At 59.5% G+C, this 23,106-nt stretch overlaps 1 protein-coding gene across 38 annotated transcripts in view; it reads right to left on the reverse strand.

The window, feature by feature from the left end:
• Nucleotides 1-1,324: 1,324 nt before the first annotated feature.
• The window catches only part of Plec (plectin), a 61,352-nt gene continuing 39,570 nt past the window's right edge, over nt 1,325-23,106 (reverse strand). For 36 of the 38 annotated variants that reach the window (XM_063264209.1, XM_017595088.3, XM_063264210.1 and 33 more), the window contains 27 exon segments: nt 22,356-22,522; nt 21,596-21,711; nt 21,418-21,524; nt 21,205-21,324; nt 21,037-21,132; nt 20,661-20,788; nt 20,300-20,393; nt 19,441-19,595; nt 19,024-19,333; nt 18,863-18,940; nt 18,628-18,789; nt 18,350-18,454; nt 18,144-18,239; nt 17,804-17,929; nt 16,813-16,965; nt 16,564-16,718; nt 16,345-16,471; nt 16,058-16,241; nt 15,820-15,977; nt 15,550-15,728; nt 14,290-14,428; nt 13,846-14,202; nt 13,690-13,773; nt 13,414-13,518; nt 13,224-13,322; nt 8,843-12,223; nt 1,325-8,707 (listed from right to left, as the gene is read on the reverse strand). In XM_063264209.1, the coding sequence (XP_063120279.1) occupies nt 2,489-8,707; nt 8,843-12,223; nt 13,224-13,322; nt 13,414-13,518; nt 13,690-13,773; nt 13,846-14,202; nt 14,290-14,428; nt 15,550-15,728; nt 15,820-15,977; nt 16,058-16,241; nt 16,345-16,471; nt 16,564-16,718; nt 16,813-16,965; nt 17,804-17,929; nt 18,144-18,239; nt 18,350-18,454; nt 18,628-18,789; nt 18,863-18,940; nt 19,024-19,333; nt 19,441-19,595; nt 20,300-20,393; nt 20,661-20,788; nt 21,037-21,132; nt 21,205-21,324; nt 21,418-21,524; nt 21,596-21,711; nt 22,356-22,522 (13,200 nt within the window). In that variant the 3' untranslated portion in view covers nt 1,325-2,488. 38 annotated transcript variants of the gene reach the window in all.

Genomic DNA, 23,106 nt, shown 5'->3' on the forward strand with positions numbered 1-23,106 from the left:
ACTGTCACCAGGGGCAGATGGCCAGTGGGTAAAAGTATTTGCTTTACAAGTGTGAGGGTGAGAGAAAGACACCGATACCAGGCTACCAAACTCTCACCAGCACACACCACACAATCCACACTCAAATAGAAAGGGGCTGTTGATGGCCCACTTGAATCCCACTGGGGAAGGGGGTGTCCTCCTGTCCATCCCTGGCTGTTTACTGGGCACAGACCTTCCCTTCTCCAGTTAACAAGTGCAGCTACATCTGGAGGTGCCTGGAAGCCAGCTACATGTGCCACCCTAGCACTAGTTTGTGGCTACTGGCTGGCCCCATGCCCGACTGGTCTAGAAACAACCAGACTCCAGTAGAGACCACATTCTGGTCAGCTTCTTGCCCCACACCTCTCTCACCGCTCCCAAGATAGTTTCTCCAGCCACAGGCACCTCAACTGCCACTCTAAGCTCAACCTCTGAAGAACTGGCCTGCAACAGGTGGGGCCTACTGTAACCTTGGAAACACAGTCCAAGGAGGGGACTTAGGAATGCCTACTGACCCACCTCAGGAGGCGTGTGGAGACTGCCTGTCCTGTCATCCATCCACAGCAACGCAGTGGCAATTTTGAACATGACAACACACGGGGGGCGGGGGGGTGGACCCCAATGCAGAGAGAGAAGAGCCCAACGAGTGTAGGCTGATCAAGGTCTGTACTCCACAGGCAAAGGAGGAAATCACTGATGTCCTCAGAGCCAGGGGGTGGCAGCAGGTTGTCCTGTCTTGTTGGTCTTTTAAATTTCTGTAACCAATCAAAAAGTCCATACAGCTTAAGTCCAGGACCCACTGACCTTCACTGAAAAGTGGGCCCAAGATTTAAGATAAACTGCACTGGGGGCGGCAGCAGCCAGCACGAAAGCCACCTTCCTAAAACAGCTGCCCTTGACCAATAGGAATCAACTCTCTGCCCCCTCCCCCTAGGGATGAAAGGCACGGCAGGAGTGTGTGGGCACACTCACTTCAGAGAATGCTCTTCAAGTGCCAACCATGTGACTGCCATAGGGATGTGCCAAGTGACAGGTCATCACCCAGATGAGAGGCTGGACACAACAGGCCCACCTCAGTGTAGCCTGCTCCCTCCTCCACTCAGCATCTCTGCCTGGTAGCTCCCTAGTCACCACTTGGGCTTTCCTGGTTGCAAGGCCCAGCCTTGGCCTAATGTTTTCACAAGGCCTCATGCATCTACCCTGGCCAGTACACATCTGGCGAGCCAGAGCCTGGAGCCGGGAACCACAGCCTCTACCCTCCCACCGATACACGGATGGTCTAAGACCAAAGCACAAGGCAGGATGAAGGTTGGAATTGCTTTTATTGAGGGGCGGACACCGCAGGGCCCCCGCCCATGGTCAGGTTAGTGTTCTGCCTGGCATCTCCACCTGTCACCAGCTCAAGGTTAGTGGAACATGCAAAGCTCACTCAGAGGGTGGAGGCAGGGGTAGGAGCCACCAAGGCCAGGGAAGGGAGAGTGTAACTGGCCAAGTACTTATGTTAGCACAGCTGGGCTGGCCAGGGCTCCCTGGGAGTGGGGTGGGCAGCAGCACCCAGAGGGGTTCCACAGGCTTGAAGAGCCCCTGGGCCTCTGGAGAAGAATTCTCAGATCTGCAGAACCCTCCAGCCCCGCCCAGCCAGAATGTCCATCTCTTGCCCTGGGTCTGGGTCTTTAGGGCCTGGGTACAAGGACACAGAAGGCACTTACAAGGGGAGTTGAGGCTGGAAGGCTGAAGCAGAGGCTCAGGTCTCAAGGGAATAAGTATGGGGTAGTGAGCTACAAAGCACAGCTCCAATGGCAGCTGCAGGAGCCAGGCGGGAGGCTGGGGCCAGGACCAGGCCTTATCTTCCCATGGGGAAGGGGCTTCTCTGGGCAGGCTGGAAGAGATGGTTGGCCTGGGATCTTTCCTTTGCCAGCAAAACCCACTGAATATTCAGGTATACACTGGGGAGAAGCAGCTGGCTCAGGGCAGAGGCCTCAAGAGACTCAACAGCTGTCTGCTCACAGGACCGTCCCCAGTTCCCCTCAGCAGCTAGGACCAGCAGGTAGACATCCAGTGGGGTTGGCTTAGAGGTCTGGGGGCCTTTCCCAGATGGCAATCCTCCCAGGAGAGACAGGAGTAGTGGGCTGAGTGCCCAGCTCTGGATTCTCCAAGGCACCTAGCTGTGGTGAGTGGCAGGTAGAAAGGATTAGGGAGGCCCAAGGAGAGTGGAGTGGTCACTGGGCCTGGGCCAGCCCTGTTTCCCAAGACACAGGCTGTCTGGACATCGCATATATATATATATATTAATGTGTTAGTCTGGTCTTTTTGGTTAGATTTTAGGCACCGCTTGGGAGGAAGACACCTTTAAATGTTAAAAAAAAAAAAAAAAAAAAAAAAAAAGAAGAAGAAAGAAAAGACCCCAGCGCCTCCACGGGGAGCCTGGCGACATGCAGAGCGGGAAGGCAGGATACAGGCTGGGGGATCAGGCCACTGCAGACTCAGGGCCCCCAAGAGAGGCTGAAGGCCCTGAGGCATAGCGGCGGCCATAGCCTGAGGAAGAGTAGGAGGAAGAAGAAAAGGTCATGGAGAAGCCAGAGCCAGTGGCATCAAAGCTGCCACGACGGGAGCCGGCCCTGGAGCCGGTGCGTGAACCAGTGCGTGAACCAGCAGTAGAGCCAGAGCCACTGACACTGTACGGGCTGTAGTAGCCCTTGCTGGACTGTGCCGCGGCTTCCAGCAGCCTCAGCCCTGTGCCCTCCTCCACCATGCTCCGATCCAGAGCGTCCTTGTAAGAGATCTTGAGCTTGGTCTTGGGGCACGTGAGGTACTTGGAGTAGGCACTGACATCACGAAGCTTCTGGGCTGTGCGGGCATCCACAGTGCCACGTTGCAAGGCTTCATCAAGAGACACACGGCCAGGTGTGTCAGGCTCAATCAGACCACCCGTCAGGTACTGCACCTCGAGGAAACGCTGGCCTGCCTCGTAGTAAAGCCAGCCCTTCTTCAGGGCCTGGGCAGCTGACATCTTGGTCTTGGTGCGTGGGTCCTCAAACCCACAGAAGGCCTTCTGGGCCAGATTGATACGGTCTACCATGATCTTGTCCACCAGGCCCTTGTTGACAGCCTCAGTGACCGGGAAGCGCTCACCAGTGCTGGGGTCAATGATGCCCCCGGTGCAGGCCTGTGCCTCCAGCAACCGCTGGCCAGTGATGTTGTCTACCAGGTTGCGGTGCATGGCCTCTGTGATGGACACCTTCTCCAGAGTCTCTGTGTCTAGGATGCCGGCCACTGGGCCAGTCTCCTCAGTAGGATCAGACCAGGAGGCTAGCTGGGTCCTAGGGACAGCAGAACTGATGGGGTAGGAGGAAGATGAGCCCACAGAGGAGGAGCGGGAGCGGAAGCCACCAGCGTTGCCTGAGAGCATGTCGGCAAACTCGGTGATAGAAAGTGTGCCAGCGCGGTACTGGTCCAGTGCTGAGCGGTCAATGAGGTTCTTGGTGATGGCGTCATCAATGTCATACTGGCGGCCAGAGCGGCGGTCGATGATCATAGATTTGACGACGCCGTCCGAGGAAGAGATGGTGATTTCTTCCCACTCGCACTCCTGCTCTGACAACTCCAGGTATGTCTGGTGGTCTATGAGGCCCTTGCGGTAGGCCTCATACACTGACATCTCCTTGCCCGTCTCAGGGTCCACAATCACCACGCGGCGCTTGCGCACTGAGGACTTGGAGGACGTCTTCCGCTCCCGCTTCTTTTCCTTCAGCGGCAGGAGACACAGGCCAGTCTGGGGGTCAGTGATACAGCGCTCCATCAGCTGCAGGTATGTGAGGTTCTCCTCGGTGTTGGGGTCGAAGAAGCCCTTGGTGTCATCTGAGGGGTCAGTCAGGATCTCGTTCATCTCCTCATCAAAGAGACCACGCTTATAGGCCACTTCCACAGGCAGGCGGTGGCTCTCCTCAGGGTCAATGATGCCACCGGTGGCGATCTGAGCCTCTAGCAGGCGGATGCCATGGTCCTTCAGGATCAGGCCCTTCTTCATGGCCTGGAAGAGAGAGATGAGTTTCCCAGAGTAAGGGTCCTTGTAGCCAGTGACCGCACGCTCAGCAGACAGCAGCTTGTCCTTGAACTCGGGGCCCACGATACCCATGCGCACGGCCTCTTCCACAGTCAGCTTGAGCCCCTTGATAGGGTCAATGACGTAGCCGGTGGCTGCCTGCGCTTCCAGGAGCTCGAAGGCTGTCCCGGGACGGATGATGCCCTTCTTCATGGCCTGGTACACCGACAGCCGTTCCTTGGTAGCATCAACAAAGACTCCAGCAATGCAGCTGGTACCCTCAAGGAACTTCTGCAGGTTCTTAGTGACCTCCTCAATGGAGGTCAGGCCTTCTTGCAGCTGCAGTGCTGTGGCCTCATCCATGACCTGAGAGCGTACCAGCTCCTCCACGGTGATCTGCTTGCGCAGGCCGCGGAAGGTCAGCTTGCGGGCATCAGAGAGCGGCAGCAGCATCTGGCCGCTGTTGTCGTCACGGCGGCAACGCTTGAGCAGCTGTGTGTAGCTGAGACGCTCATCCGTGGAGGGGTCCACATAGCTGCGCACCTCACTGGGCTCTGACAACTGGTCATGCGTGTCCTTATTGAGGTAGCCTCGTTGGTAAGCCACCTCCAGGGGGAGGTGGAAACCCAGGCGGGGGTCCACAATGCCTCCTGTGGCTAGCTGAGCATCCAGCAGCCTCAGTGCCTCCTCGGCAGGGATCAGCTCCTTCTTCATGGCCTGGAAGAGTGAGATGGGCTGTTCGGTGTAGGGGTCTCGGTAGCCAGTTACAGCTCGCTCGGCAGAGAGGAGCCGATCGTGCAGCTCGGGGCCTACCAGACCCTTCCGCACGGCCTCGTCCACAGTCAGCCTCTCGCCTTTCACTGGGTCCAGCAGAAAGCCTGTGGCTGCCTGTGCTTCCAGCAGCAAGCGGGCCACCTCGGCACTCAGCAGCCCCTTCTTAAGGGCCTGGTAGATGGTTAGCGTCTGCCTAGAGCCAGGCAGGTAGACACCGGCCACCGATCCTGTGCCGTAAAGGTAGCGCCAGGCAGATTCCATCTCCAGAACCTCACGGAGGCTCTTGGTGCCTTCCCGGAAGAGGTTGTAGGTCTCAAGGGAGATGATCCGGGCCTCATACAGGTCTTCGGCGGTGAGGCGGCGGCGTACGTAGTCATAGGAGGCGAGGTTCTGCTGGCGGATGATCTCCGTCTTCTCAATGATTTCGATGATGATAATGATCATGCGCTCCTTGGTCACTCTGCCAGCCTGAAAGTCGGCCATGAGCCGGGCACGCTGGTCCTCTGGGATCATGTCTGACTGCATCACCTCCCATAGAGACATGGAGGAGCCACCGTGGCTGCCACCACCTGGGATGTCAATCTGCGTCTCCTCGAATGCCCTCCGAGTCTCCTCCTCAGTATACACCTGTGTGGTTTCTACCACCTCTGTCTTCTCTGCCCCTCTGAGTGGCAGGAGGCGCAGGCCTGTCTCGGGGTCCTCCACGCAGCGCTCCAGTAGCTGCAGGTACGTGAGGTTCTCGTGGGTGTTGGGGTCGAAGAAGCCCTTGGTGTCATCACTTGGGTCAGCCAGCACACGGTTCATCTCCTCATCGAAGTAGCCACGCTGGTAGGCAACATCTACGGGCAGGCGGTGACTGTGCACAGGGTCAATGATGCCACCTGTGGCAATCTGGGCCTCCAGCAGGCGGATGGCATGGTCCCTGAGGACCAAGCCCTTCTTCATGGCCTGGAACAGCGAGATGGTGCTGCCAGAGTAGGGATCTTTGTAACCAGTGACCGCCTTCTCAGCCGACAGCAGCTTCTCATGGAGCTCCGGGCCCACCACTCCAGCCTTGACAGCTTCATGGACGTACAGACGTTGGTTCCGCACAGGGTCCACTAGAAAACCAGTGGCCGCCTGGGCCTCCAGCAGGAGTGTGGCTGTGCTGGGTCTGAGGAGGCCCCGGCGCATGGCCTCATAGATGGTTACTTTCTCCTTCGAGTCCTCCAGATAGATGCCAGCCAGGCAGCCGCTGCCTTGCAGCAGTGTCCGCACAGAGCCCACCTCTGACAGATCTTTGACTGATGTCTTGCCATCCTTGAGCTGCTCAAACTGAGTTCTGCTGAGGATCTTGGAGGCCAGGAGCTCACTGGCCGGCACAGGGGCACGGAGGCCACTGAAGGACAGTCTCTCCTGCCGTTGAGTCTCCACCTCCTCCACAATGGTGATAAGAATCTTGATGACCTTCTCTACAGTGACCTTGCCTGTGCGGAACTGCCGTAGCAGCTCCTGCCGCTGCTCCTCAGTGAAGTATTCCGAGCTTATGAGCTCCCACACTGTCAGCGCCCTGCCCTTAAAGCCGCCCACAGGAACCTCCACCTTGGCCTTCTCCAATGTCTCACGGGCCTGGAGCTCAGAGTAGACCTCTTCCTGCCGGGCCCGGACGGCCTTCTCTGAGAGGGGCAGTAGGCTCAACCCAGTCAGCTGGTCAGACCGGCACCGCTGTTGGAGCTGGCTGTAGGTGACTGGCTCCCGGGTGCTGGGGTCAAGGTAGACTCTGGCATCGTCTCTGGGTGACGTCAGGGCCCTGTTAGTCTCTTTGTCCAGGTAGCCCCGGGCATAGGCAACATCCAGGGGCACACGGTGGCTTTTGCTGGGGTCTACAATGCCACCAGTGGATAACTGGGCATCCAGCAGGCGCAGGCCCTGTTCTCGGGGGATGAGACCCTTCTTCAGAGCCTGGAAGAGCGAGACGCTCTGTCCCGAGTAGGGATCCCTATAGCCTGTTACAGCCTTCTCAGCTGACAAGAGCTTCTCGTGCATCTCAGGACCCACCAGGCCAGCACGCACTGCCTCATCCACAGTCAGCCTGGCACTCGTGGCAGGGTCAATGATGTGCCCAGTGCCAGCCTGGGCCTCCAGCAAGGCCACAGCCACCTCTGGCTGCAGCAAATCTCTCCTCAGGGCCTCATAGATGCTCAGCTTCTGCCCTGCTTCTTCCAGCCACACACCGGCAATGACACTGGTACCCCGCAGGGCCTGCCTCACCTCGTCTGCCTCGGCCACTTCCCGCACAGAGCGCTCACCCCGCTGCAGCTGCTGGTAGACTTCATGACTGATGACTCCACTGTCCAGCAGCTCTGCAGCAGGCACAAGGGCACGGAGGCCCTCAAAGCAGAGCTGGCCCTTCCGCTCGTGTTCCTCTACCACCGTGATGACAATCTTGATGATCTTCTCCACCGTGATGCGGCCCGTGCGGAACTGCCGGAGCAGGTCCCGTCGCTGCTCCGCTGTGAAGTACTCTGAGTTGATGATCTCCCAGATGGTCACGGTCTTGCCCTGGAACTTGCCGAATGGTGCAGACACTGTGGCCTTTTCGAAGACGTCACGGGCCTCCGTGTCAGTGTACACCAGCTCACCACCCTTGGCAGCCTTGTCTGTGAGTGGCAGGAGGCGCAGGCCTGTCTCGGGGTCCTCCACACAGCGCTCCAGCAGCTGCAGGTACGTGAGGTTCTCGTGAGTGTTGGGGTCAAAGAAGCCCTTGGTGTCATCGCTTGGGTCAGCCAGCACACGGTTCATCTCCTCATCGAAGTAGCCACGCTGGTAGGCCACGTCCACGGGAACACGGTGGCTGTGTACAGGGTCAATGATGCCACCTGTGGCGATCTGGGCTTCCAGCAGGCGGATGCCATGGTCCCTGACAATGAGGTCCTTCTTCATGGCCTGGAAGAGAGAGATCTGTTCTCCTGTGTAAGGGTCCTTGTAGCCAGTGACGGCACGCTCAGCTGACAGCAGCTTGTGGTGCAGCTCGGGACCCACCACACCCTCCTTCACAGCCTCATTGACCGTCAGCCGCCGGTTCCGCACAGGGTCCAGCAGGAAGCCCGAGGCTGCCTGGGCCTCAAGCAAGATAAGGGCTGTTCCAGGGCTGAGCAGCTGCCGCTGTAGGGCTGTGTAGACACTCAGTTTCTCATTGGTGGGCTTCAGGAGCAATCCTGCGATGCTGCTGCCGCCCTTCAGGTATCGGTGCACATCTTCCCGCTGCGTGAGCTCAGCCACCGTGGTGTGACCCTGTGTCAAACGCTGCAGTTCCTCCATGCTCAGAATGCCTGCTTCCTGTAGCTGCTGAGCTGGCACCTTCTGACGTAATCCCTCGAAGGTGTACTCGGGCTCGGCCTCCATGGAGGGGCCATCAAGTGCGTCGCGGCCATTGGGCAGTGCTTTTGTGGCAGCAGCCTGGGAGGTGGCGATCTCCTCAGAGTGCGCCAACGCAGCTCGGTGCTCTTCCTCCAGGCGCTGCAGCCGCTCCCGCAGCCTCTGGTTCTCCTCTGCCAGTAGTTTCTCCTGCTGCTGCCGCTGCTGCTCCAGACGCTGCAGTTCCTCTTGCTTGCGCCTCACACCCTCCTCTGCCTCACGCTGCCGCCTCCGGGCCTCCTCCATGCTGGCCACCAGCTCCTGCTTTTCCTGCTCCATCTGCTGCTGCTGCCGCTGCTGCTCCTCCTGCAGCTGTTTTGCTTTTGCCACCTCGTCCTGGAAAAGCTGCTCCAGCTTGGCCTTCTCCTGCTCGATGAAGCGTTCGCGTTGCAGCAAGCTGTCCTTCTCAGAGAGAAAGCTCTTCTGCAGGGCCTGTGTCTCCTGCAGTATCTGCTCCTGCTGCACAGTCTGCATCTGTTGGGGATGCAAAAGGGGGTCAAGCTCTCAGGGAGGACGGAGACCCAGGAGGATTCACCACTACCCACGGGTAGACTAGACCCTCCCTGCCACCCAGGCCACCCTTCCGCCTGTGAGGAGGGAGGGTGGTACCTCCTCAGACTTGAGCTGCAGTAACTTCGCCTCCTGCTTGAGCTTCTCCTTCTCACGCTCCAGCTCAGCAATGGCCTCCCTCAGACGCTCGGCATCTTGGTCACTCTGCTGTCGCTGGATCTCGAGAGTCTGCACCAATGTCACCTTCTCCTGTGTAGCGAGTTCAGTGCGGTGCAGCTTTTCGCCGATCTCTTCAGCCTGCTTCCGGAAGCGCTGGGCATCCTCCTCTGCACGGGCCTGAGCCCGGCTCATCTCAGCCATGCGCAACTTGAGGCGTTCAGCCTCTGCGCTCATTTCTAGCTGCCGCTGCCGCTCAGCCTCCAGGGTCCGCTGGAAACCCTGTGTCTCCTCTACCAACTGCTGAGCCATTTGCTCCTTGTCCTCCTGCAGCCGCCGGGCCTGCTCCTGTGCCAGCTCCTTCTGCTGCTGCAGCAGCTCAGCCTCAGCCTTGAGCCTTGTGGCTTCCTGCACCGCCTGCATCTTCTCCTTCAGCATCTTCTCCGCCAGGGCCCGCTGCTGGGCCAGGTCCTCCTCGGCTAGCTGCCGCAGCCTTGCTGCCTCCTGGGCAGCTACGCTCAACCGTGCAGCTTCCTCTGCCACCTGTTTCATCTTCTCGGCCTCCTCCTCCAGGAAGCGCTGTGTGTTGTCCTTGTCACGAAGGATGAGTGCCCGGTTTTCAGCTTCAATGCGAGCCTTGAGTTTGCCCAGCTCCTCCATCTGCACGCGGACAGAGAAGAGCTCCTCCTCTACCTGGCTACGCTGCCGGGCTGCCTCTGTTACCTCAGCCTTTAGCCGCTGCAGCTCCTCATCCAGGATGCTCTTCTGGTGGTCGGTCTCCTCGAGCTGCAGCCTCAGCGTGGTCAGCTCCTGCTCTACCTGAGCCTTCTGCCGTAGCGTCTGCTCTGCAAACTTCTTGTGCTTCTCCATCTCCGCGTCGGCTGCCTGCTTCTGTTTCAACGCAGCCTGCTCCGCCTGGGCCCGACGCGCCGCCTCCTGCTCCGCTTCCTTGCGCAGTTTCTCTGCAGCCGCCTGCGCCTGGGCCTGGGCCTGAGCCTGCTCCTCTGCCGACTGCTTCAGCCGCTCGGCCTCTTCCACTTGCTTCCTAGACTGCGCTGCCTCACGTTCTGCCTGCTCCCGGGCCTCCTCCGCCTCCTCAGCAGCTCGCCGCGCTGCCTCTGCCTCGCTCCGCAGCCGCTCCAGCATGTTCTGCTCTTGCTGAAGAGTCTGCTGCAGCTCCTCTTCTCGCTGCTGCACCACAAAGGCGTGCGCCTTCTCCTCCGCCTGCAGCCGTTTCTGGGCAGCCTCCTGGGCCAGCTGCAGCTGCCTCGCAGACTCCTGCTCAGCTCGCTCTCGCAGGCGCCGCGCTTCCTCAACCTTGGCCTTGAGCCGCTCGACTTCCTCCAGTGCGACCTTGCGCTGCCGTGCGGCTTCCTCCTCCGCTGCCAGGCTCCTCTGCACCCGCTCCTCGGCTTCCCGGCGCCTCTGCTCCTCCTCAGCTGCCAACTGCCGCTGCCGCGCTGCCTCCTGCTCGGCCAGCTCCTTGCTGCGCATGGTGTCCTCGGCATTGCTGCGGATGCGGCCAAGCTCCAGCTCCAGTTCTGCCTTGCCAGCCGCGGCCTTCTCGAAGCTCGCCTTCAGAGCCATGATCTCCTCCTCCACCTGCCGCCGCTGCCGCAGGGTATCCTCCACCAACCCCTTCTGTCGCTCCAGCTCGCTCTCGGATGCCTTGCGCAGCTGGGCCAGGCGCTCCTCTATGTCTGCCTTGTGCTGTGCTGCCTGCTCCTCCAGCCGGCGCCGCTGGAAGGCCTCATCTTCAGCCAGGCGCCTCAGGCGCTCGTTCTCGGCCTCCTTCTCTTTGAGTGCAATCTCTGCCTCCGTCTTGAGCCTTGTGGCCTCACTGATGGCAGCCAGCTTCTCCGTAAGCACTCGCTCCGCCTCGGCCCGCTGGCGTGCCGCGTCCTCCTCGGCCAACTGCCGCTGCCGCTTGGCCTCCTCGGCCAGAGCACGCAGGCGGGCAGCCTCCTCAGCCAGCTCTCGAAACCGCCCTGCCTCAGCTTCCAGCCTCTGCTTGGACTTTTCACTGGTGGAGCGAGACTCCTCTTCGGCTCGTGCCTTGCTGGCCAGCAGTACCTCCATCTCTGCCCGAACCTTCGCCAGCTCAGCCTCCAGCTCCTGGCGCTTCTGTGTGGCTGCTGTCGCTTCGTGCTGTAGCCGGGCCAGCTCTTCCTCCAGCAGCTGCCGCTGCTGCTCACCTTGCTCCGTCTCTGCCCGCAGGCGAATCAGCTCCTGCTCGGCAGCCAGGCGCTGCTGGGCGGTGCCCTCTGCCAGCTGCCGCTGCTTCTCCAGCTCCTGCTCAGCCAGCTCTCGCTGCCGCACGGCCTGCTCCTCTGCCTTGCCCCGCCGCCGGGCTTCCCGTTCTGCCTCTTCCTTCTGCTTCTCTGCATCGGCCTGGGCCAGGCTCTTCTGCTGTGCCACCTCCTCTGCCTGCAGCCGCAGCCGCAGCGCCTCATTGGCCTTCAGCTGCCAGCGCTCCAGCTCCCGCTCGGCTTCCTCACGGGCTCGCTCGGCTTCAGCCTGCTGCTGTGCCCGCCGTTCCGCCTCCTCCCGCAGCTGTGTCACTGTCACGTGCTCTTCCTGCAGCGTGCGCTCCAACTGTGCGGTCTTCTCTGCAAAGGACGCACGCTTGCTCTGCAGCTCCACTTCTGCACTACGCTGCGCTGTCTCCAGGGCTACCTGCACTTGGCGAGCCCTCTCTGCCTCGGCTTGGCGCAGCCGCCGTTCGGCCTCCTCGGCCTGCAGTTTCAGTTCATCCAGAGCCTGCAGGGCCCGCTGCTTCTCTCGCGCTGCCTCCGCTTCTGCCTTCACACGCAGGGCCAGCTCGGCCTCCGCCTGCCGTTTGCGTTGGCTCTCATCCTGCACCTGCCTCCGCAAGCGCTCGGCTTCCTCCTGAGCCTGCCGCTTCTGTGCTTCTGCCTCCTCAGCCCGTGCACGCAGAGCCTGCAGCTCATCCTCCGCCCCTCCACGCTGACGCTCAGTTGTCTCTAGCTGCAGACGGACTACGCGGATCTCTTCCTCAATGCGCATGCGGCTGCGCTCTGCAGCCTCCACCTGCTGGGCCTTGGCCTGGATCTCTGCCTCTGAGCTTTGCCGCAGATGCTGCAGCTCCTCTTGGATGCTGCGCTTCTGTTGCTGTGCGTCCACCGCCGCCTCCTCGCGCCGCGTCACCTCCTCCTGCATGCGCCGCTGCAGTTCTCGTGCCTCCAGCTCGGCCTGTGCCTTGGCCTGGGCATGGGCCTCAGCCAGCTGCCGCTGCTTCTCCAGCGCGGCCTCCACCTCGGCCAGGCGCTCCCGCTCCTCTGCCCGCTGTTGCTCAGCCAGCCGCTGTGGCGGCAGCAGAGAGGGGAAGAGAACCAGAGACAATGTGAGCGTGGGGAGGGTGCCAGGTGCTCACATGACACGGAAGGTACCACCACAGTTCACTTGGACAATGCGGTTTGGGGGATCAGGGAGAACAGAGATTCCAACCCGGCCAAAGAGACAGCGTGCATCCCGCCCAGGATACTCGAGCAGCGAGCACAGCAGCCCCACCATGCTCACCAGCCTGGGGAAGGAGGCCCAGGCGTCCTCCCCTCTTCCCGCAGACAGGCGACGGAGACAGATGGACAGGGAGAGAGAGAAAGCAAAAGCAGGAGGCTCGCAGGGCCGGCAAGCCGTACCCACCACAGTCCTGCCTAAATTCCACCACCCTAGCAGGCCTCGTGCCCACAAGGACGCTCTCCCCTCATGGGGAGGGCCATTCCCAAAGCCCAGTGGGATGGAGGCATGGTGAGGCAGACAAAGTAGGAGCAGCCGTGCAGACCAGAACCAGCTCAGAGGCCTCTCAAGCTGGCAGACAGGTGCAAGGAACAGGTGGAGCTGTACGCAGGCCAGCGAGGCCACCTGGGAGGCACACAGATGGCACCGCGCCCGGCCAAGTTACTCTGAGATGCCCCTCTCCAAACACTAAACCTCACACACCAACTCTTCCTAGGGCAAGCGGCCCAGTGACACCGACACAGAGTCCCCAGGAAAAGCACACGTAAGGGTCAGAAGGATGCACACAGGAAGGAACACTCGCCAATGAGAAAGGGCGCACTAGCCACCAGGCGGAGAGCAGAGCCAGGCCAGGTCAAGGTGGGGCCACAAGGGCGGGCAACCTGGGCAGCCGTGCTGGGTTGGGGTACTGGACAGCGCCAGGCATGGGGCGTGAAATGAACTGTATCAAGTGGTCTTAGACAGGTTTCTATAGGCTGCGTTTGAAATCAGGAAAGAGGACTTGCCCCAAGCCCGACCTCCGCCCCCGCCCCTCCTCCCCGCCCCCGTCCACGTGGCCCAGGCGTACCTCTTCCTCTTCCATGCGGCGCAGTGTCTCACTGATGAACTTGATGTACTGACTCGTGAGTGTGGTCAGCTCACTGTAGCGTGTACGCAGATCCACGTACTGAGGGAAAGGATTAAGTCAACCAGTGCACACGCGCCCCCATGAGGTCTAGCCCTTTGCTGGCTCAGGTTTGGCCCCACCTCCATCCTACCTCCTGGATGACGCTCTCCGATCCAGACTGAACCTTGGGCTTCTTGGCGGGGGAGGCCACAGGTTCAAGCTGAGCCTTGTAGGTGATCAGCTGGAGCTCATAGTCCTATAGATACACACTGTAGTCAGCTGCCTGCTCTAGACTCTGGTTGCCTGGGCCTGACCCCCAGGCTGCCTCACAGGCTTTCTTTGGCACAGTCCAAGCTTGGGACGGCCACGCAGGAGTCCAATGCCTGCTCCCGCCTGAGGTTTAGAGCTGCCAGCTGAGAGGCCTCACCTTGATTGCATTGATGTACTGCTTAGCAAACTTCTGGCACTCCTCAACCTTCTCACCATGGCGCTCAATCTCCTCCAGCAGGGCCTGGGGGAGGACGGGGTTAGCACGGAGCTACAGGCCGCACCCTGCCCCATAGCAAGCCTTTCCCGGGCCTACCTTCTCCTGGCGCAGCTGTTCTCGTGCAGCCTGACTGTTGGCTATTGGCACAGCCTGGATCTGCTCTTGCCGGCTCTTGGCATCCTGCAGCCAGGAGCTCAGCGGATCCGCACTTTCACGGTAGTAGCGAAGTTGGCGGCCCAGCTGTTCAAGCTCCCGCTGCCGCACATCAGTCTGGGCTAGCACAGCCTGCCAGCGCTCCAGCAACTGAGTGACACGTTCTCGCCAGCGCTCTACTTCCACGTCCCGCTCACCATGCCGCTGCTGTAGCCGTTCACCAACTTCCTGTGCCCCCCTCAGCTCATCTCGTAGGGTGTTGAATACAGGCTGCTGTGCCTCCGCCTGGGCCCGCAGCTTCTGTTGGGCAAGGCAGGATAGGTACCATTTTAACACAGACTCTTACTGACCGTGTCCCCAGTGAAGCACAGTTCCCCCAAAAGGTACCTTTAGTGAAGCCTTGGTGACTTCGAGCTCTTGGAGTGTGGCAGGCACGGCCTGGGCCTCCTTCAGGTGCTCCTCGTGTGTTTTAAGCACCTCCTCAGCCCCCTGGGTACTGCGAATTACCAAGCTGATGGTCTTGAGTCTAGGTAGGAGATAGAAAGACTCATAGTATGTGGCTCAAACAGCACACCCTCAGTGAAGGAACTGGAACACTAGGTGCCTCCTGCATGGCCAGACTCTCCTGGCCAGAGCAAGGGCCACTTAAGCTGGAAGGCCCGGAGGGAGGATGCTCAGGCAGGAGCTACAGACTCTAACGTCCTAGAGCAGGTGGTTCCACCTGCAGTGTAGCTCAGTTCTCAACCTCCTAGCTCAAGACCGGCTGAGCAAACAGGAAGTAGGAAGGGGGCCCTGTGCCCGATGGACACGTTCCTCTCAAGCACTGTATTAGCATGTGCTGATAAAGACCAGGCGCACTATGTAGTACAGAAAGCAATAACTGCTGAAAACCAATGCTGGGGCCACAAGGCTTCTAAAAGTCAGGCCCTATGAATCAAACTAAATCAAACTCTGCTGAAATCAACAGAACGGGATGCGCAGCCACTGCGGCTGGTACAGGAAGGCAGGCAGAAGGGGCTGTGCTACAGAAAGGCTCTCACGCCTCCAAGAGCTCAGGCAAGGAAGGATCCTAAGAGCTGGAGGTCAGGAGGCCTGGCCTGGGGAGTGTCTTGCTGCCTTGTCCCTCGAACATCTCAAGCACACTCCAGCATTCATTGCTCCCCTTAGGTCTCCATTTCTCTCCACCAAGAAGCCTGTCTGTCTCTCACTGGTCCTTCCTCCTGAAGCCAGTGGTCCAGCCACACCTCAGCATCCCTCCCTCCCTCCCTCATCCATGCTCCCTTCCACTCAACCTGGAAGAACGCTGCCCTGACCACCCCTCGCACGCCCCATGCTGGCTCCTGGTTGATGCCAAGCCTACGACTTCCTATGTTGGCTTTCGGAGAGCAGCAGCAATGTCCCTTTACTTCACATGCCACGAACGGGAAGACCTATGGATATGATCTTCAAAATGCATCAGGCTCAGAGCATTCCTACCACCACGCACTGCCGGGAAGGTCCAAGCCCACTGTCCACTAGCCGGCCTGTTCAGAGCCCTCCAATGCTACTTTACACCCCGGCCTCATCCTTCTGCTCAGAACATGGCTGGAATAACTGCCCTCACCAGAGGACCCCCACTGGACTTTGAAACTTGCAGAGGATACTCACTTCTCCAAGTAGATGGCAGACAGGCTTCTGACCTGTTCCAGCTTGCCCAGGGTCAATTCCAACTCCGAGCGCAGAGTTGGTGCAGCAGGTGACGGCTCTGGCAAGGCCAGAACTTTCTCAGCCTCAGCAGACAGCCGGGCAACTCCCTTGCCCAGCCCCTCCACCTCAGCCTGTGCTTTCTGTAGAGAGACCAGGTAGGGGAACAGTGACTGCAGGTCCTGACAGGTCAGGATGGGTGGGGGGTGAGGAGTGAATGGGGGCTGCGCTTGCCTGTTGCTCAGCGATGCGCTGGGCACACTCCCGTGCGGGGTCTTTATCCAGTGGCAGCCGCAGACGGTGCACAGTCCGAGTCTCACAGGCCTCCAGTTGCAGCCGAATGTCCTTGAGCTCCGAGATGCATCGCTGACAGCGAGACTCCTCCTGCTCACCTGGGGGAAATAGCCAGGTTAATCGGAAACGGCCTACACACAGCCTGCCTTCCCGCCACCCTCCCTGGCCCACCCCATACCCTGCTCCAGGCTTTGTAGCAGCTGCTGGTAGTGGCGACTACAAGATCCATATTCGCGCTCTGCCACCAGCCGGTCCTCGGGCCCAAAGCCACCAGCGTCCTGGCTGTCTCGAAGGAAGGCCTGGTAGTGCAACTCCAGGTTGCGCAGAGCTTGCCGCTGCTCCTCGGGCTTCAGCGTGCGGAACTGGGGGTGGCACATGTCATTGAGAATGGGGCCAGGCCAGATGGTGCCTTTAAGACACCATCTCCCATCTTTCCCAGGGCCCGTGGCCAGAGCGCAGTCCTACCGTGACTAGGGACCAGGACCGGATGAGCTGTATGTCACGATTGAGGCTCTGCCATGCCAGAAGACTCTTCATGTCCACGTGAAGCTGGTGCCACAGAGTAACCAGGGCCTGATGCTGGGCCTCCAGCCTGGCAGACAAGGACCATGTTCAGCAATTCTGTCTAGAGCCCTCTTCTCTCTCCACAAACTCCCTGCAGCTGTGTAGCCCCAGGTTACCCACCTAGCAACAGCTTCCTGGGCCTCCTGGTTGGGTGGCGGCACAAGAAAGCACACAGAAGGCACGGCAGCCTCACTGCTGGAACCACCGAGCACCTTCCAGTGGAACGGCTGGGCAGGGCCCACCAGCTGGCATTGGTCACCCTTGTGCACAGTCACCTGGGAGTCAGAATAGTAAATGATGCAGCAGGTCGACCTATGTCCTGGTCAACACAGCCCCTCTGGCTTGGGCCCAGCCGGGCTCAGCCCTTACCTCCACCTGCTTGTAGTCACACACAGCTAGCAGGGGCACGTGACCCCGCACAGGGTGGGCAGGGTTGCGTGGCTTCAGCTGCACAATAGCCTTGGCCCGCTTGGCCAGGCCTGAGAGGTGCCCTTTGTACTCATTCAGTTGCTCCTTCTCATCCTGTTGGGGGAGGGGAGCCTTAGGGTCAAGCCAACTAGCTCCTGGTGGAGGGATACCCCCCCACCCAGCACCCTGTCTGGAGAGGCTCCTGATGCTAGGAGCAAGGGCACTTAAAGGCAGGTGCAGTTGCAAGAGGGGACAGGCCTCCACAAACTCATTCCATTGTCCTCGCTCCTCCCAACAAGACCAGGAACCCCATCCCTACCCTAGGGTACTCCTCACATCCTCTAAGGTAGGGACTAGGCCTACTTACACCCCAGCCCCTGCAACACCCTTCTAGCTGTAGAAGGTCACCCTGCTCCATCAAACCCAAAGGGAGAGGAAGGAGAACCTCTCTCACCAGGAGCGGTTTAAGGACAGCGTCTGTGCTGGAGCACCTGACCCCCTCCCACCCTCTCGGGTCGGTATTGAAGCTGAGGCCCAATCTTTGCAGACCACACAGTTGGCTTCCTCCTCTCCCTCTGCCTATGACTCCCTACCAAGAGTGCCGAGACTACTGTGGCTCACCTAGCCACGCCCTCGCATGTATGAGCTAGGGCTTCAGTGCCCCTTCACCGCCCTGCAGCTCCGCCTGCTCCCATCACCAGGCCATAAAGTCAGTGCCTGTTCACCACAGGGCAGGTGCTCCCAGCTGAGCCCTCCACTCAGCAGGCTCTCGGGTTGGGCGGGGCTCATCCCAGCCCACCAGCAAGGTACCTGTCACCAGGTTTTCTGTTTGTTACGAACACACGCACCCCATGTGTCTCCCTAACCCTCTTCTATTCCATGCTCAGGTACCCTCAGGGACAGCCCGTGTCCCATCTGGTCTGTCCCTGTTCCTTGTTCACAACTGCCTTACCTGGGCATCCTGCAGCAGGTCCTCAAGCCTTGTGACAGTGATGGAGCGGTCACAGCTGTACTTCCTGCGTAACGTCTCCTGTAGTTTCTGCAACTGTTCCTCAGCCTCCCGAACATCTGAGAAGAACTAGGACAGCAGGGGGGGGGTCATCTAGGGGTGGTAGAGCCCAAACCCTAGACAAGCTGTTTTAGCAGAAGCCAGACCAGAGGAAAGCAGTAGTGGAACTCCCCTCAGTCCCACCCCTGGGAGGATGGTTAACCAGGGCCACACATCTGTCAGATGCTATGAGGACTCTTCAGGGCGCTACGACGGAAGGAGAAAGCGAGGCTCTGGTCCTTACCTGGAAGTAGGCTGTGTTCTCTTTCAAGTGCGCTTCAATGCAGCAACACAGCTGCAGCATCCAGCTCCACTGTGTCTGCAGGGCAGCCTGGAAGGACTGCAGACAGACAGACAGACAGCACGGTCCTCAGGACCCGCTCCCGGGCCATCGGGCACACAGCCCTACCCCCACAGATGCCCATTTGGTTCCCTGCAGCCATGCCCCACCTCCACTGTGGGCCGGGCAGGATGGTCTTCCCGCAGCAACCTGTCCCCCGTGTTCTGGATCTCCTTAATTTTCTTTTCCTTCATCTCCAGCTCACGCATCAGGGCCTGACAAAAGGAAGAGAGTCTCAAGGACGGGTTCAGGAATGCTGTAAATGCAATCCAAGCCCCTCGCCCATCTTCACAGAGCCGAGGCTGAACTCCCAGCACTGGGAATGGTACGGGTGGGTGTGAGTGGGAAGGGAGAGGGTGGACATACTAAGGAGGAAAGGCTGCCTTACCGAGTAACTTTCTTTCTTGGCAGCCATGTTGGTGTTGCGGTCACTCCAATCAAAGCCCACTTCTTCCTCTTCCTTCTCATTCAGCCACATCAGCTCCTTGGTAGCTGCCGCCACAAACCCATGCAAGCTCTCCAGGGACCGGAGGCGGGCCTTGGAGGAGTTCTTTAAGGAGGAAAGAATTAGTCAGTGACTGCCGCTGCCTACCCCTCCCAGCTACTTGCTGTTCCCCACTCACCAGCAGCTTTGCATACTGCAGGTCCAGGCGGCCCAGGCAGTCTCGGTAGGCACCTCGGGTGGCAGGGGAGAGCTGGCTCTGCAGGAGATGGAAGTGAGTAGTGAGGTCTGCAGTGGCCTGGGCCTAGCACAGCCACTGCCTGCCCTGAGGGTACTGCTCACCTCATCATTCCGAGCCCGCTCGATCTTGGCCCGGAATTCCTCAATAGACTGATGCATGCCTCGGTGGCTGCCCAGCTGTGCCTCTACACTGGGCAAGTCCACGCCCCACTCAGCACCGTCTATTCGACGCTGGTTCTCCTCCACCCATGCCAGCAGGTCGTGCAGGTAACGCAGTGTGGAGTCCTCTAGCTCTGGGCGCCTCTGTGTGCTCTGCAGGGTCACCTGGGTCACAGGGGCACCCACCCCTGCCTTCAGCCGGAGGTTGTATTCAGTGCGGATGGCTACCAGGCGCTCATGCAGACGATACACCCTAAGGAGGCAGAGGAGTTGAGAAGGTGAGTCAGGTGGGTCTCGAGAGAAGGTGAGTCAGGTGGGTCTCGAGCCTCCTAACCCAGCGTTCCCAGGTAAGGTACCTACCTCCGGTACATCTGTTCACCCTGTGGATGCCGCCCATCTTTAAGGGTCTGCACATCATTGAACAACAGCCGGATCATACCATCAGCCTTGTCCAGGTCTCTCTCCACTTCCCCAGCCCGCTGTGCCGCCTTGCCTGAGGCCAGCAGCCGAATATCCTGCAAGACGGTCCTGTGTGACTTGGCCTGGCTAACTCTCCTACTCGCTGCCGAGGGTTCTCAACCAAGGCTGCCCCTTCACCCATTTCCCAGACTAAGAATCAAGGTCCTGTCTGGCCCACAGCCTTGGGATTCCCATTCACTCCTTTCCCTCCCACTGATCCCACACATCTTCCTTGCACTCTTCTAGACTACTCTGTATCAGCTCTCTGGGAACTCAGGATCCTGTCCAAAAGATTCCACTAGGTCCAAGGCCAGAGACCTTCACCGCTTGTTCACAGGAGACCCCGTGCCTCATGCTCCGTCATCTACGCATAACTTCTCCCACCCAGGCCCACACAGCCCTGTGCCTTATAGACCCCACGGCATTTCTTCAGCCACGAGGTTGGGGTCTCCCTACTCCCCATTCCCCAAGGAGGGAGGGGATGAGGAGAGTCATGCTGCAATGAATCAGAGAGGCAGACAGTCCTGCCTGGCGCCCAGAGGCCAGTTCTGCTCAGAAAAGGAGGTCAGGGTTGGCAGCAGACCAGAAGAGCCCGGTTTTCCCGCCCTAGTGCCACACCCTGGGCCTGAGGCCCAGCAGGCCACAGCCCTGGCTGCAGAGTAAGCAGCTCAGAGCTCCTCCTACCTCCCTGAGGCCTGGAGAGGTGCCCACCCCGCCTCCCCCCCCTCCCCGCCCGCCCCGCCTCTCTGGTCTCCCTCACCGACTGCAGTAGGGAATCGGCCTGGTTCAGCTGCTCCTCACATAGCCCAGCCTCCATCTGTAGCTTGCTCACAATGCGCTGAAGACACTCCAGCCTGAGGACCAGATCACGGCAGAGCCCCAGAGGGAGTCACTAGGGGCCCGCCACACTCCAGGGGTAGAGAGGAGCTCCCCTCTGTTCCGCCTCTCTGCCTGCCTCGGGCGTACTGTCCTGCTGGCCCCAAACACTGAAGCTTGGTTGGGTGTGGGGGGGTTTCCTCCTCAGGCAATGACTCACCCTGGGGTGGTTCCCCTGCCACCACAGGGCCCCACCCGCCTGCTGTCTGTCTCCCACATTGCTTGCCACCCTCCACACGGCCCACCTCTCAAACTCGCTCCGGAGTTGCTTCTCCCGCTCCAGGATGGCCACGTGCAGCTTGCCCCACTCCTTTTCCACGTCTAGCGGGTGGTAGCCAGGGGGAATCTTGAGCTGGCCTGCTTGTACTGCTCCCTGCGAAGAGGGACAAGCTCAGGCCTAAACTGGACCCAGGGAATCCTGGATGGTCAGTTCCTCCACAACCTGGTACAACTTTGGTTCCTGAGCACTAAGCAAGGTCAAGCCATACTAGAGAGGCATCAAATTCTGGGATTCACGGAGACTTCGATTTATCTGCCTCGGGAATACATGATCCTCATACCCCCAGCTACCTCAAGACCAGGAGACACCCACTCACTCCCCTTAGGAGCACCTCACTTTACCTCCAAAGACTGGTAGATGCCTTTGGACCGGTTCTTGTCTGCCTCCTTGGCAGGAAGTTCTGTCTCCTTGAACTTCAGAAACTGGCACCATAGGATCTGTAGAGACAAGAGGTGTCAGCAGCTACGCCAAGACAGTCCAAGGACAGCAGCCCAGGGAGGCAGGCCTACCTCAATCTCCTCAAAGCTGGAGGGGAACTTGCGCTCCTCAAAAGCAGCGGTGTGGTGCCGGATCCACTGTAGCAGCAGCAGCACAAGCTCCCGGTACTCTTGCCAACGAAGCTGCAGCTCCTGTGAGCAAAGGAGTAAGCGAGCGACCGTCAGGGTCCGTCCGGGTTCAGGCCTTCGGGGGCACCTACATCGGGCACCCATCCACCCACTTACATTGGCCCTCACTCCATCCTGTGCGCCCGGCACACGGGGCATGGCATCATACAGGGATGAAACGTAGGTGATGATGGACTTCTCATCAGGCTGAGGGACATCCACATCTGCAGGGAGAGGCTGGCTCAGTGGGGCCCGGACAGCAAGGGTGAAGATGGGGAAAGCCAGTGGATCATACCTTCTGGGTCCAGGAGCCTGGTAACTCCCAGGTCCCGCTCTGCCACGGAGAAGGCCTGGTCTAGGTTCTCCAGGTTGGTCTGTCGGTACACTTTATTCATGTCTATGAGCATGGGCCTGCGGGTGGCAGAGACACCCACTGAGCAGGGCTGCACCAACACTCCTTCATACATCCCAGCAAACAGAGCCTAGCCCCGTACCTTCTTCAAGGCATGCTACCTACTTCCCTAACATCTCCAATCCTACCACGGGGAAGTTGTTTTTTGTTTCGGGTTGGGGGGCTGTTGTTGTTTCGGGGCAGGGTGTTACTTGCAACCCTGGTTGACTGTAACTCCTGTGTAGACCAGACTCACAGAACCACCTGCCTCTGTGTCTGCCTCCAAAGTGCTAGGGTTAAAGGCATGCACCACCACACCCAGCAACGGGGCCCAAGGAGCCCATGGTGTGCCCCAACGCAGGAGCAGTGCACTGGGTCAAGAGCATCAACTTGGGCTCTATGGTCTCTCTGCCCATCAGGCTTCTTTTGAGGGTCCATGTGGGCATGACCAGGCTGGAAGAACAGAGGTGCTTCTGAAGGGCCTTGCAGGAGACAGGCAGGGTCCTGCTCTAGGCACCTCCCAGAGGAAGCTGCTGGCATTCAGTACAGCCTGTGGGCATCAGGCTCCAACAGTAGAAGGCACTCCTGCTCCCTCTGCCCTGACTTGTTTAGGAGTCACCGGACTGCAGTGCTCGCAGCCTCCAGCTTCCTTGGGGCCACATACTTGTGCCTGTGGATGATAGCATTGAAGAGCCGGCCGTCGCGCCAGCTGGTGGTGAAGTTGTCACAGCGCAGGCCTTGGTAGCCCTCTACCATACGCTGAGACCACAGCAGCAGCTTCTCCTTGGCTGTCATGTCCTCGGACTGGCCGCTCACCTGAATGTCTGAGATCTGCCACACACAACAGGTAAAGCTTAGCTGTGGCTGCCTGGCCTGCCTGACCACCCAACCACCGATGCCTTGACTAGCTCCATAAAAGCAAAGCAGCCCAGGGGGCTCCCAGGCCACCTGGGGCACACTGGGGTTCCTGTGGCTAAAGCCGACCACATTTACCTCAAGACCAGGCTACCTAGGTGGCAGCTTCCACAGAAGACAACAGAGTCCCTAACTTCGGTCAAATAATTGGTGCTCAGGGACCCGCTTAGCTGCGGGAGGCTGGAATGTACCCTGAGCCCCCAGAGACTCATGTAACAGAGGATGGGCAACAGACACAAGAGGTGCAGCCACATGCCTGCAGTTGGCCCAGCTGTTGGGGTAGAGGGATGAGTTAAAGACACCCTCTTGTTTCGGGCAGGACTGGGTCCACCAGCTTTCTGTCTGTTGGTCTGCCAGCCCATGTGACTCAGCTCCAAGCTAATCTGGCTTTTAGGCCCAAGATCTTAGATTTGTGGCTTCCTGTGAGGCTAGCACAGACAACGGATGAGTCACGCAGGGCATCCCCGCAGCTCCAGAAACTTCCCTAGGCAACCAGCAGA

This window comes from Rattus norvegicus, chromosome 7 (genome assembly GCF_036323735.1).
Source record: "Rattus norvegicus strain BN/NHsdMcwi chromosome 7, GRCr8, whole genome shotgun sequence".
Taxonomy (NCBI): domain Eukaryota; kingdom Metazoa; phylum Chordata; class Mammalia; order Rodentia; family Muridae; genus Rattus; species Rattus norvegicus.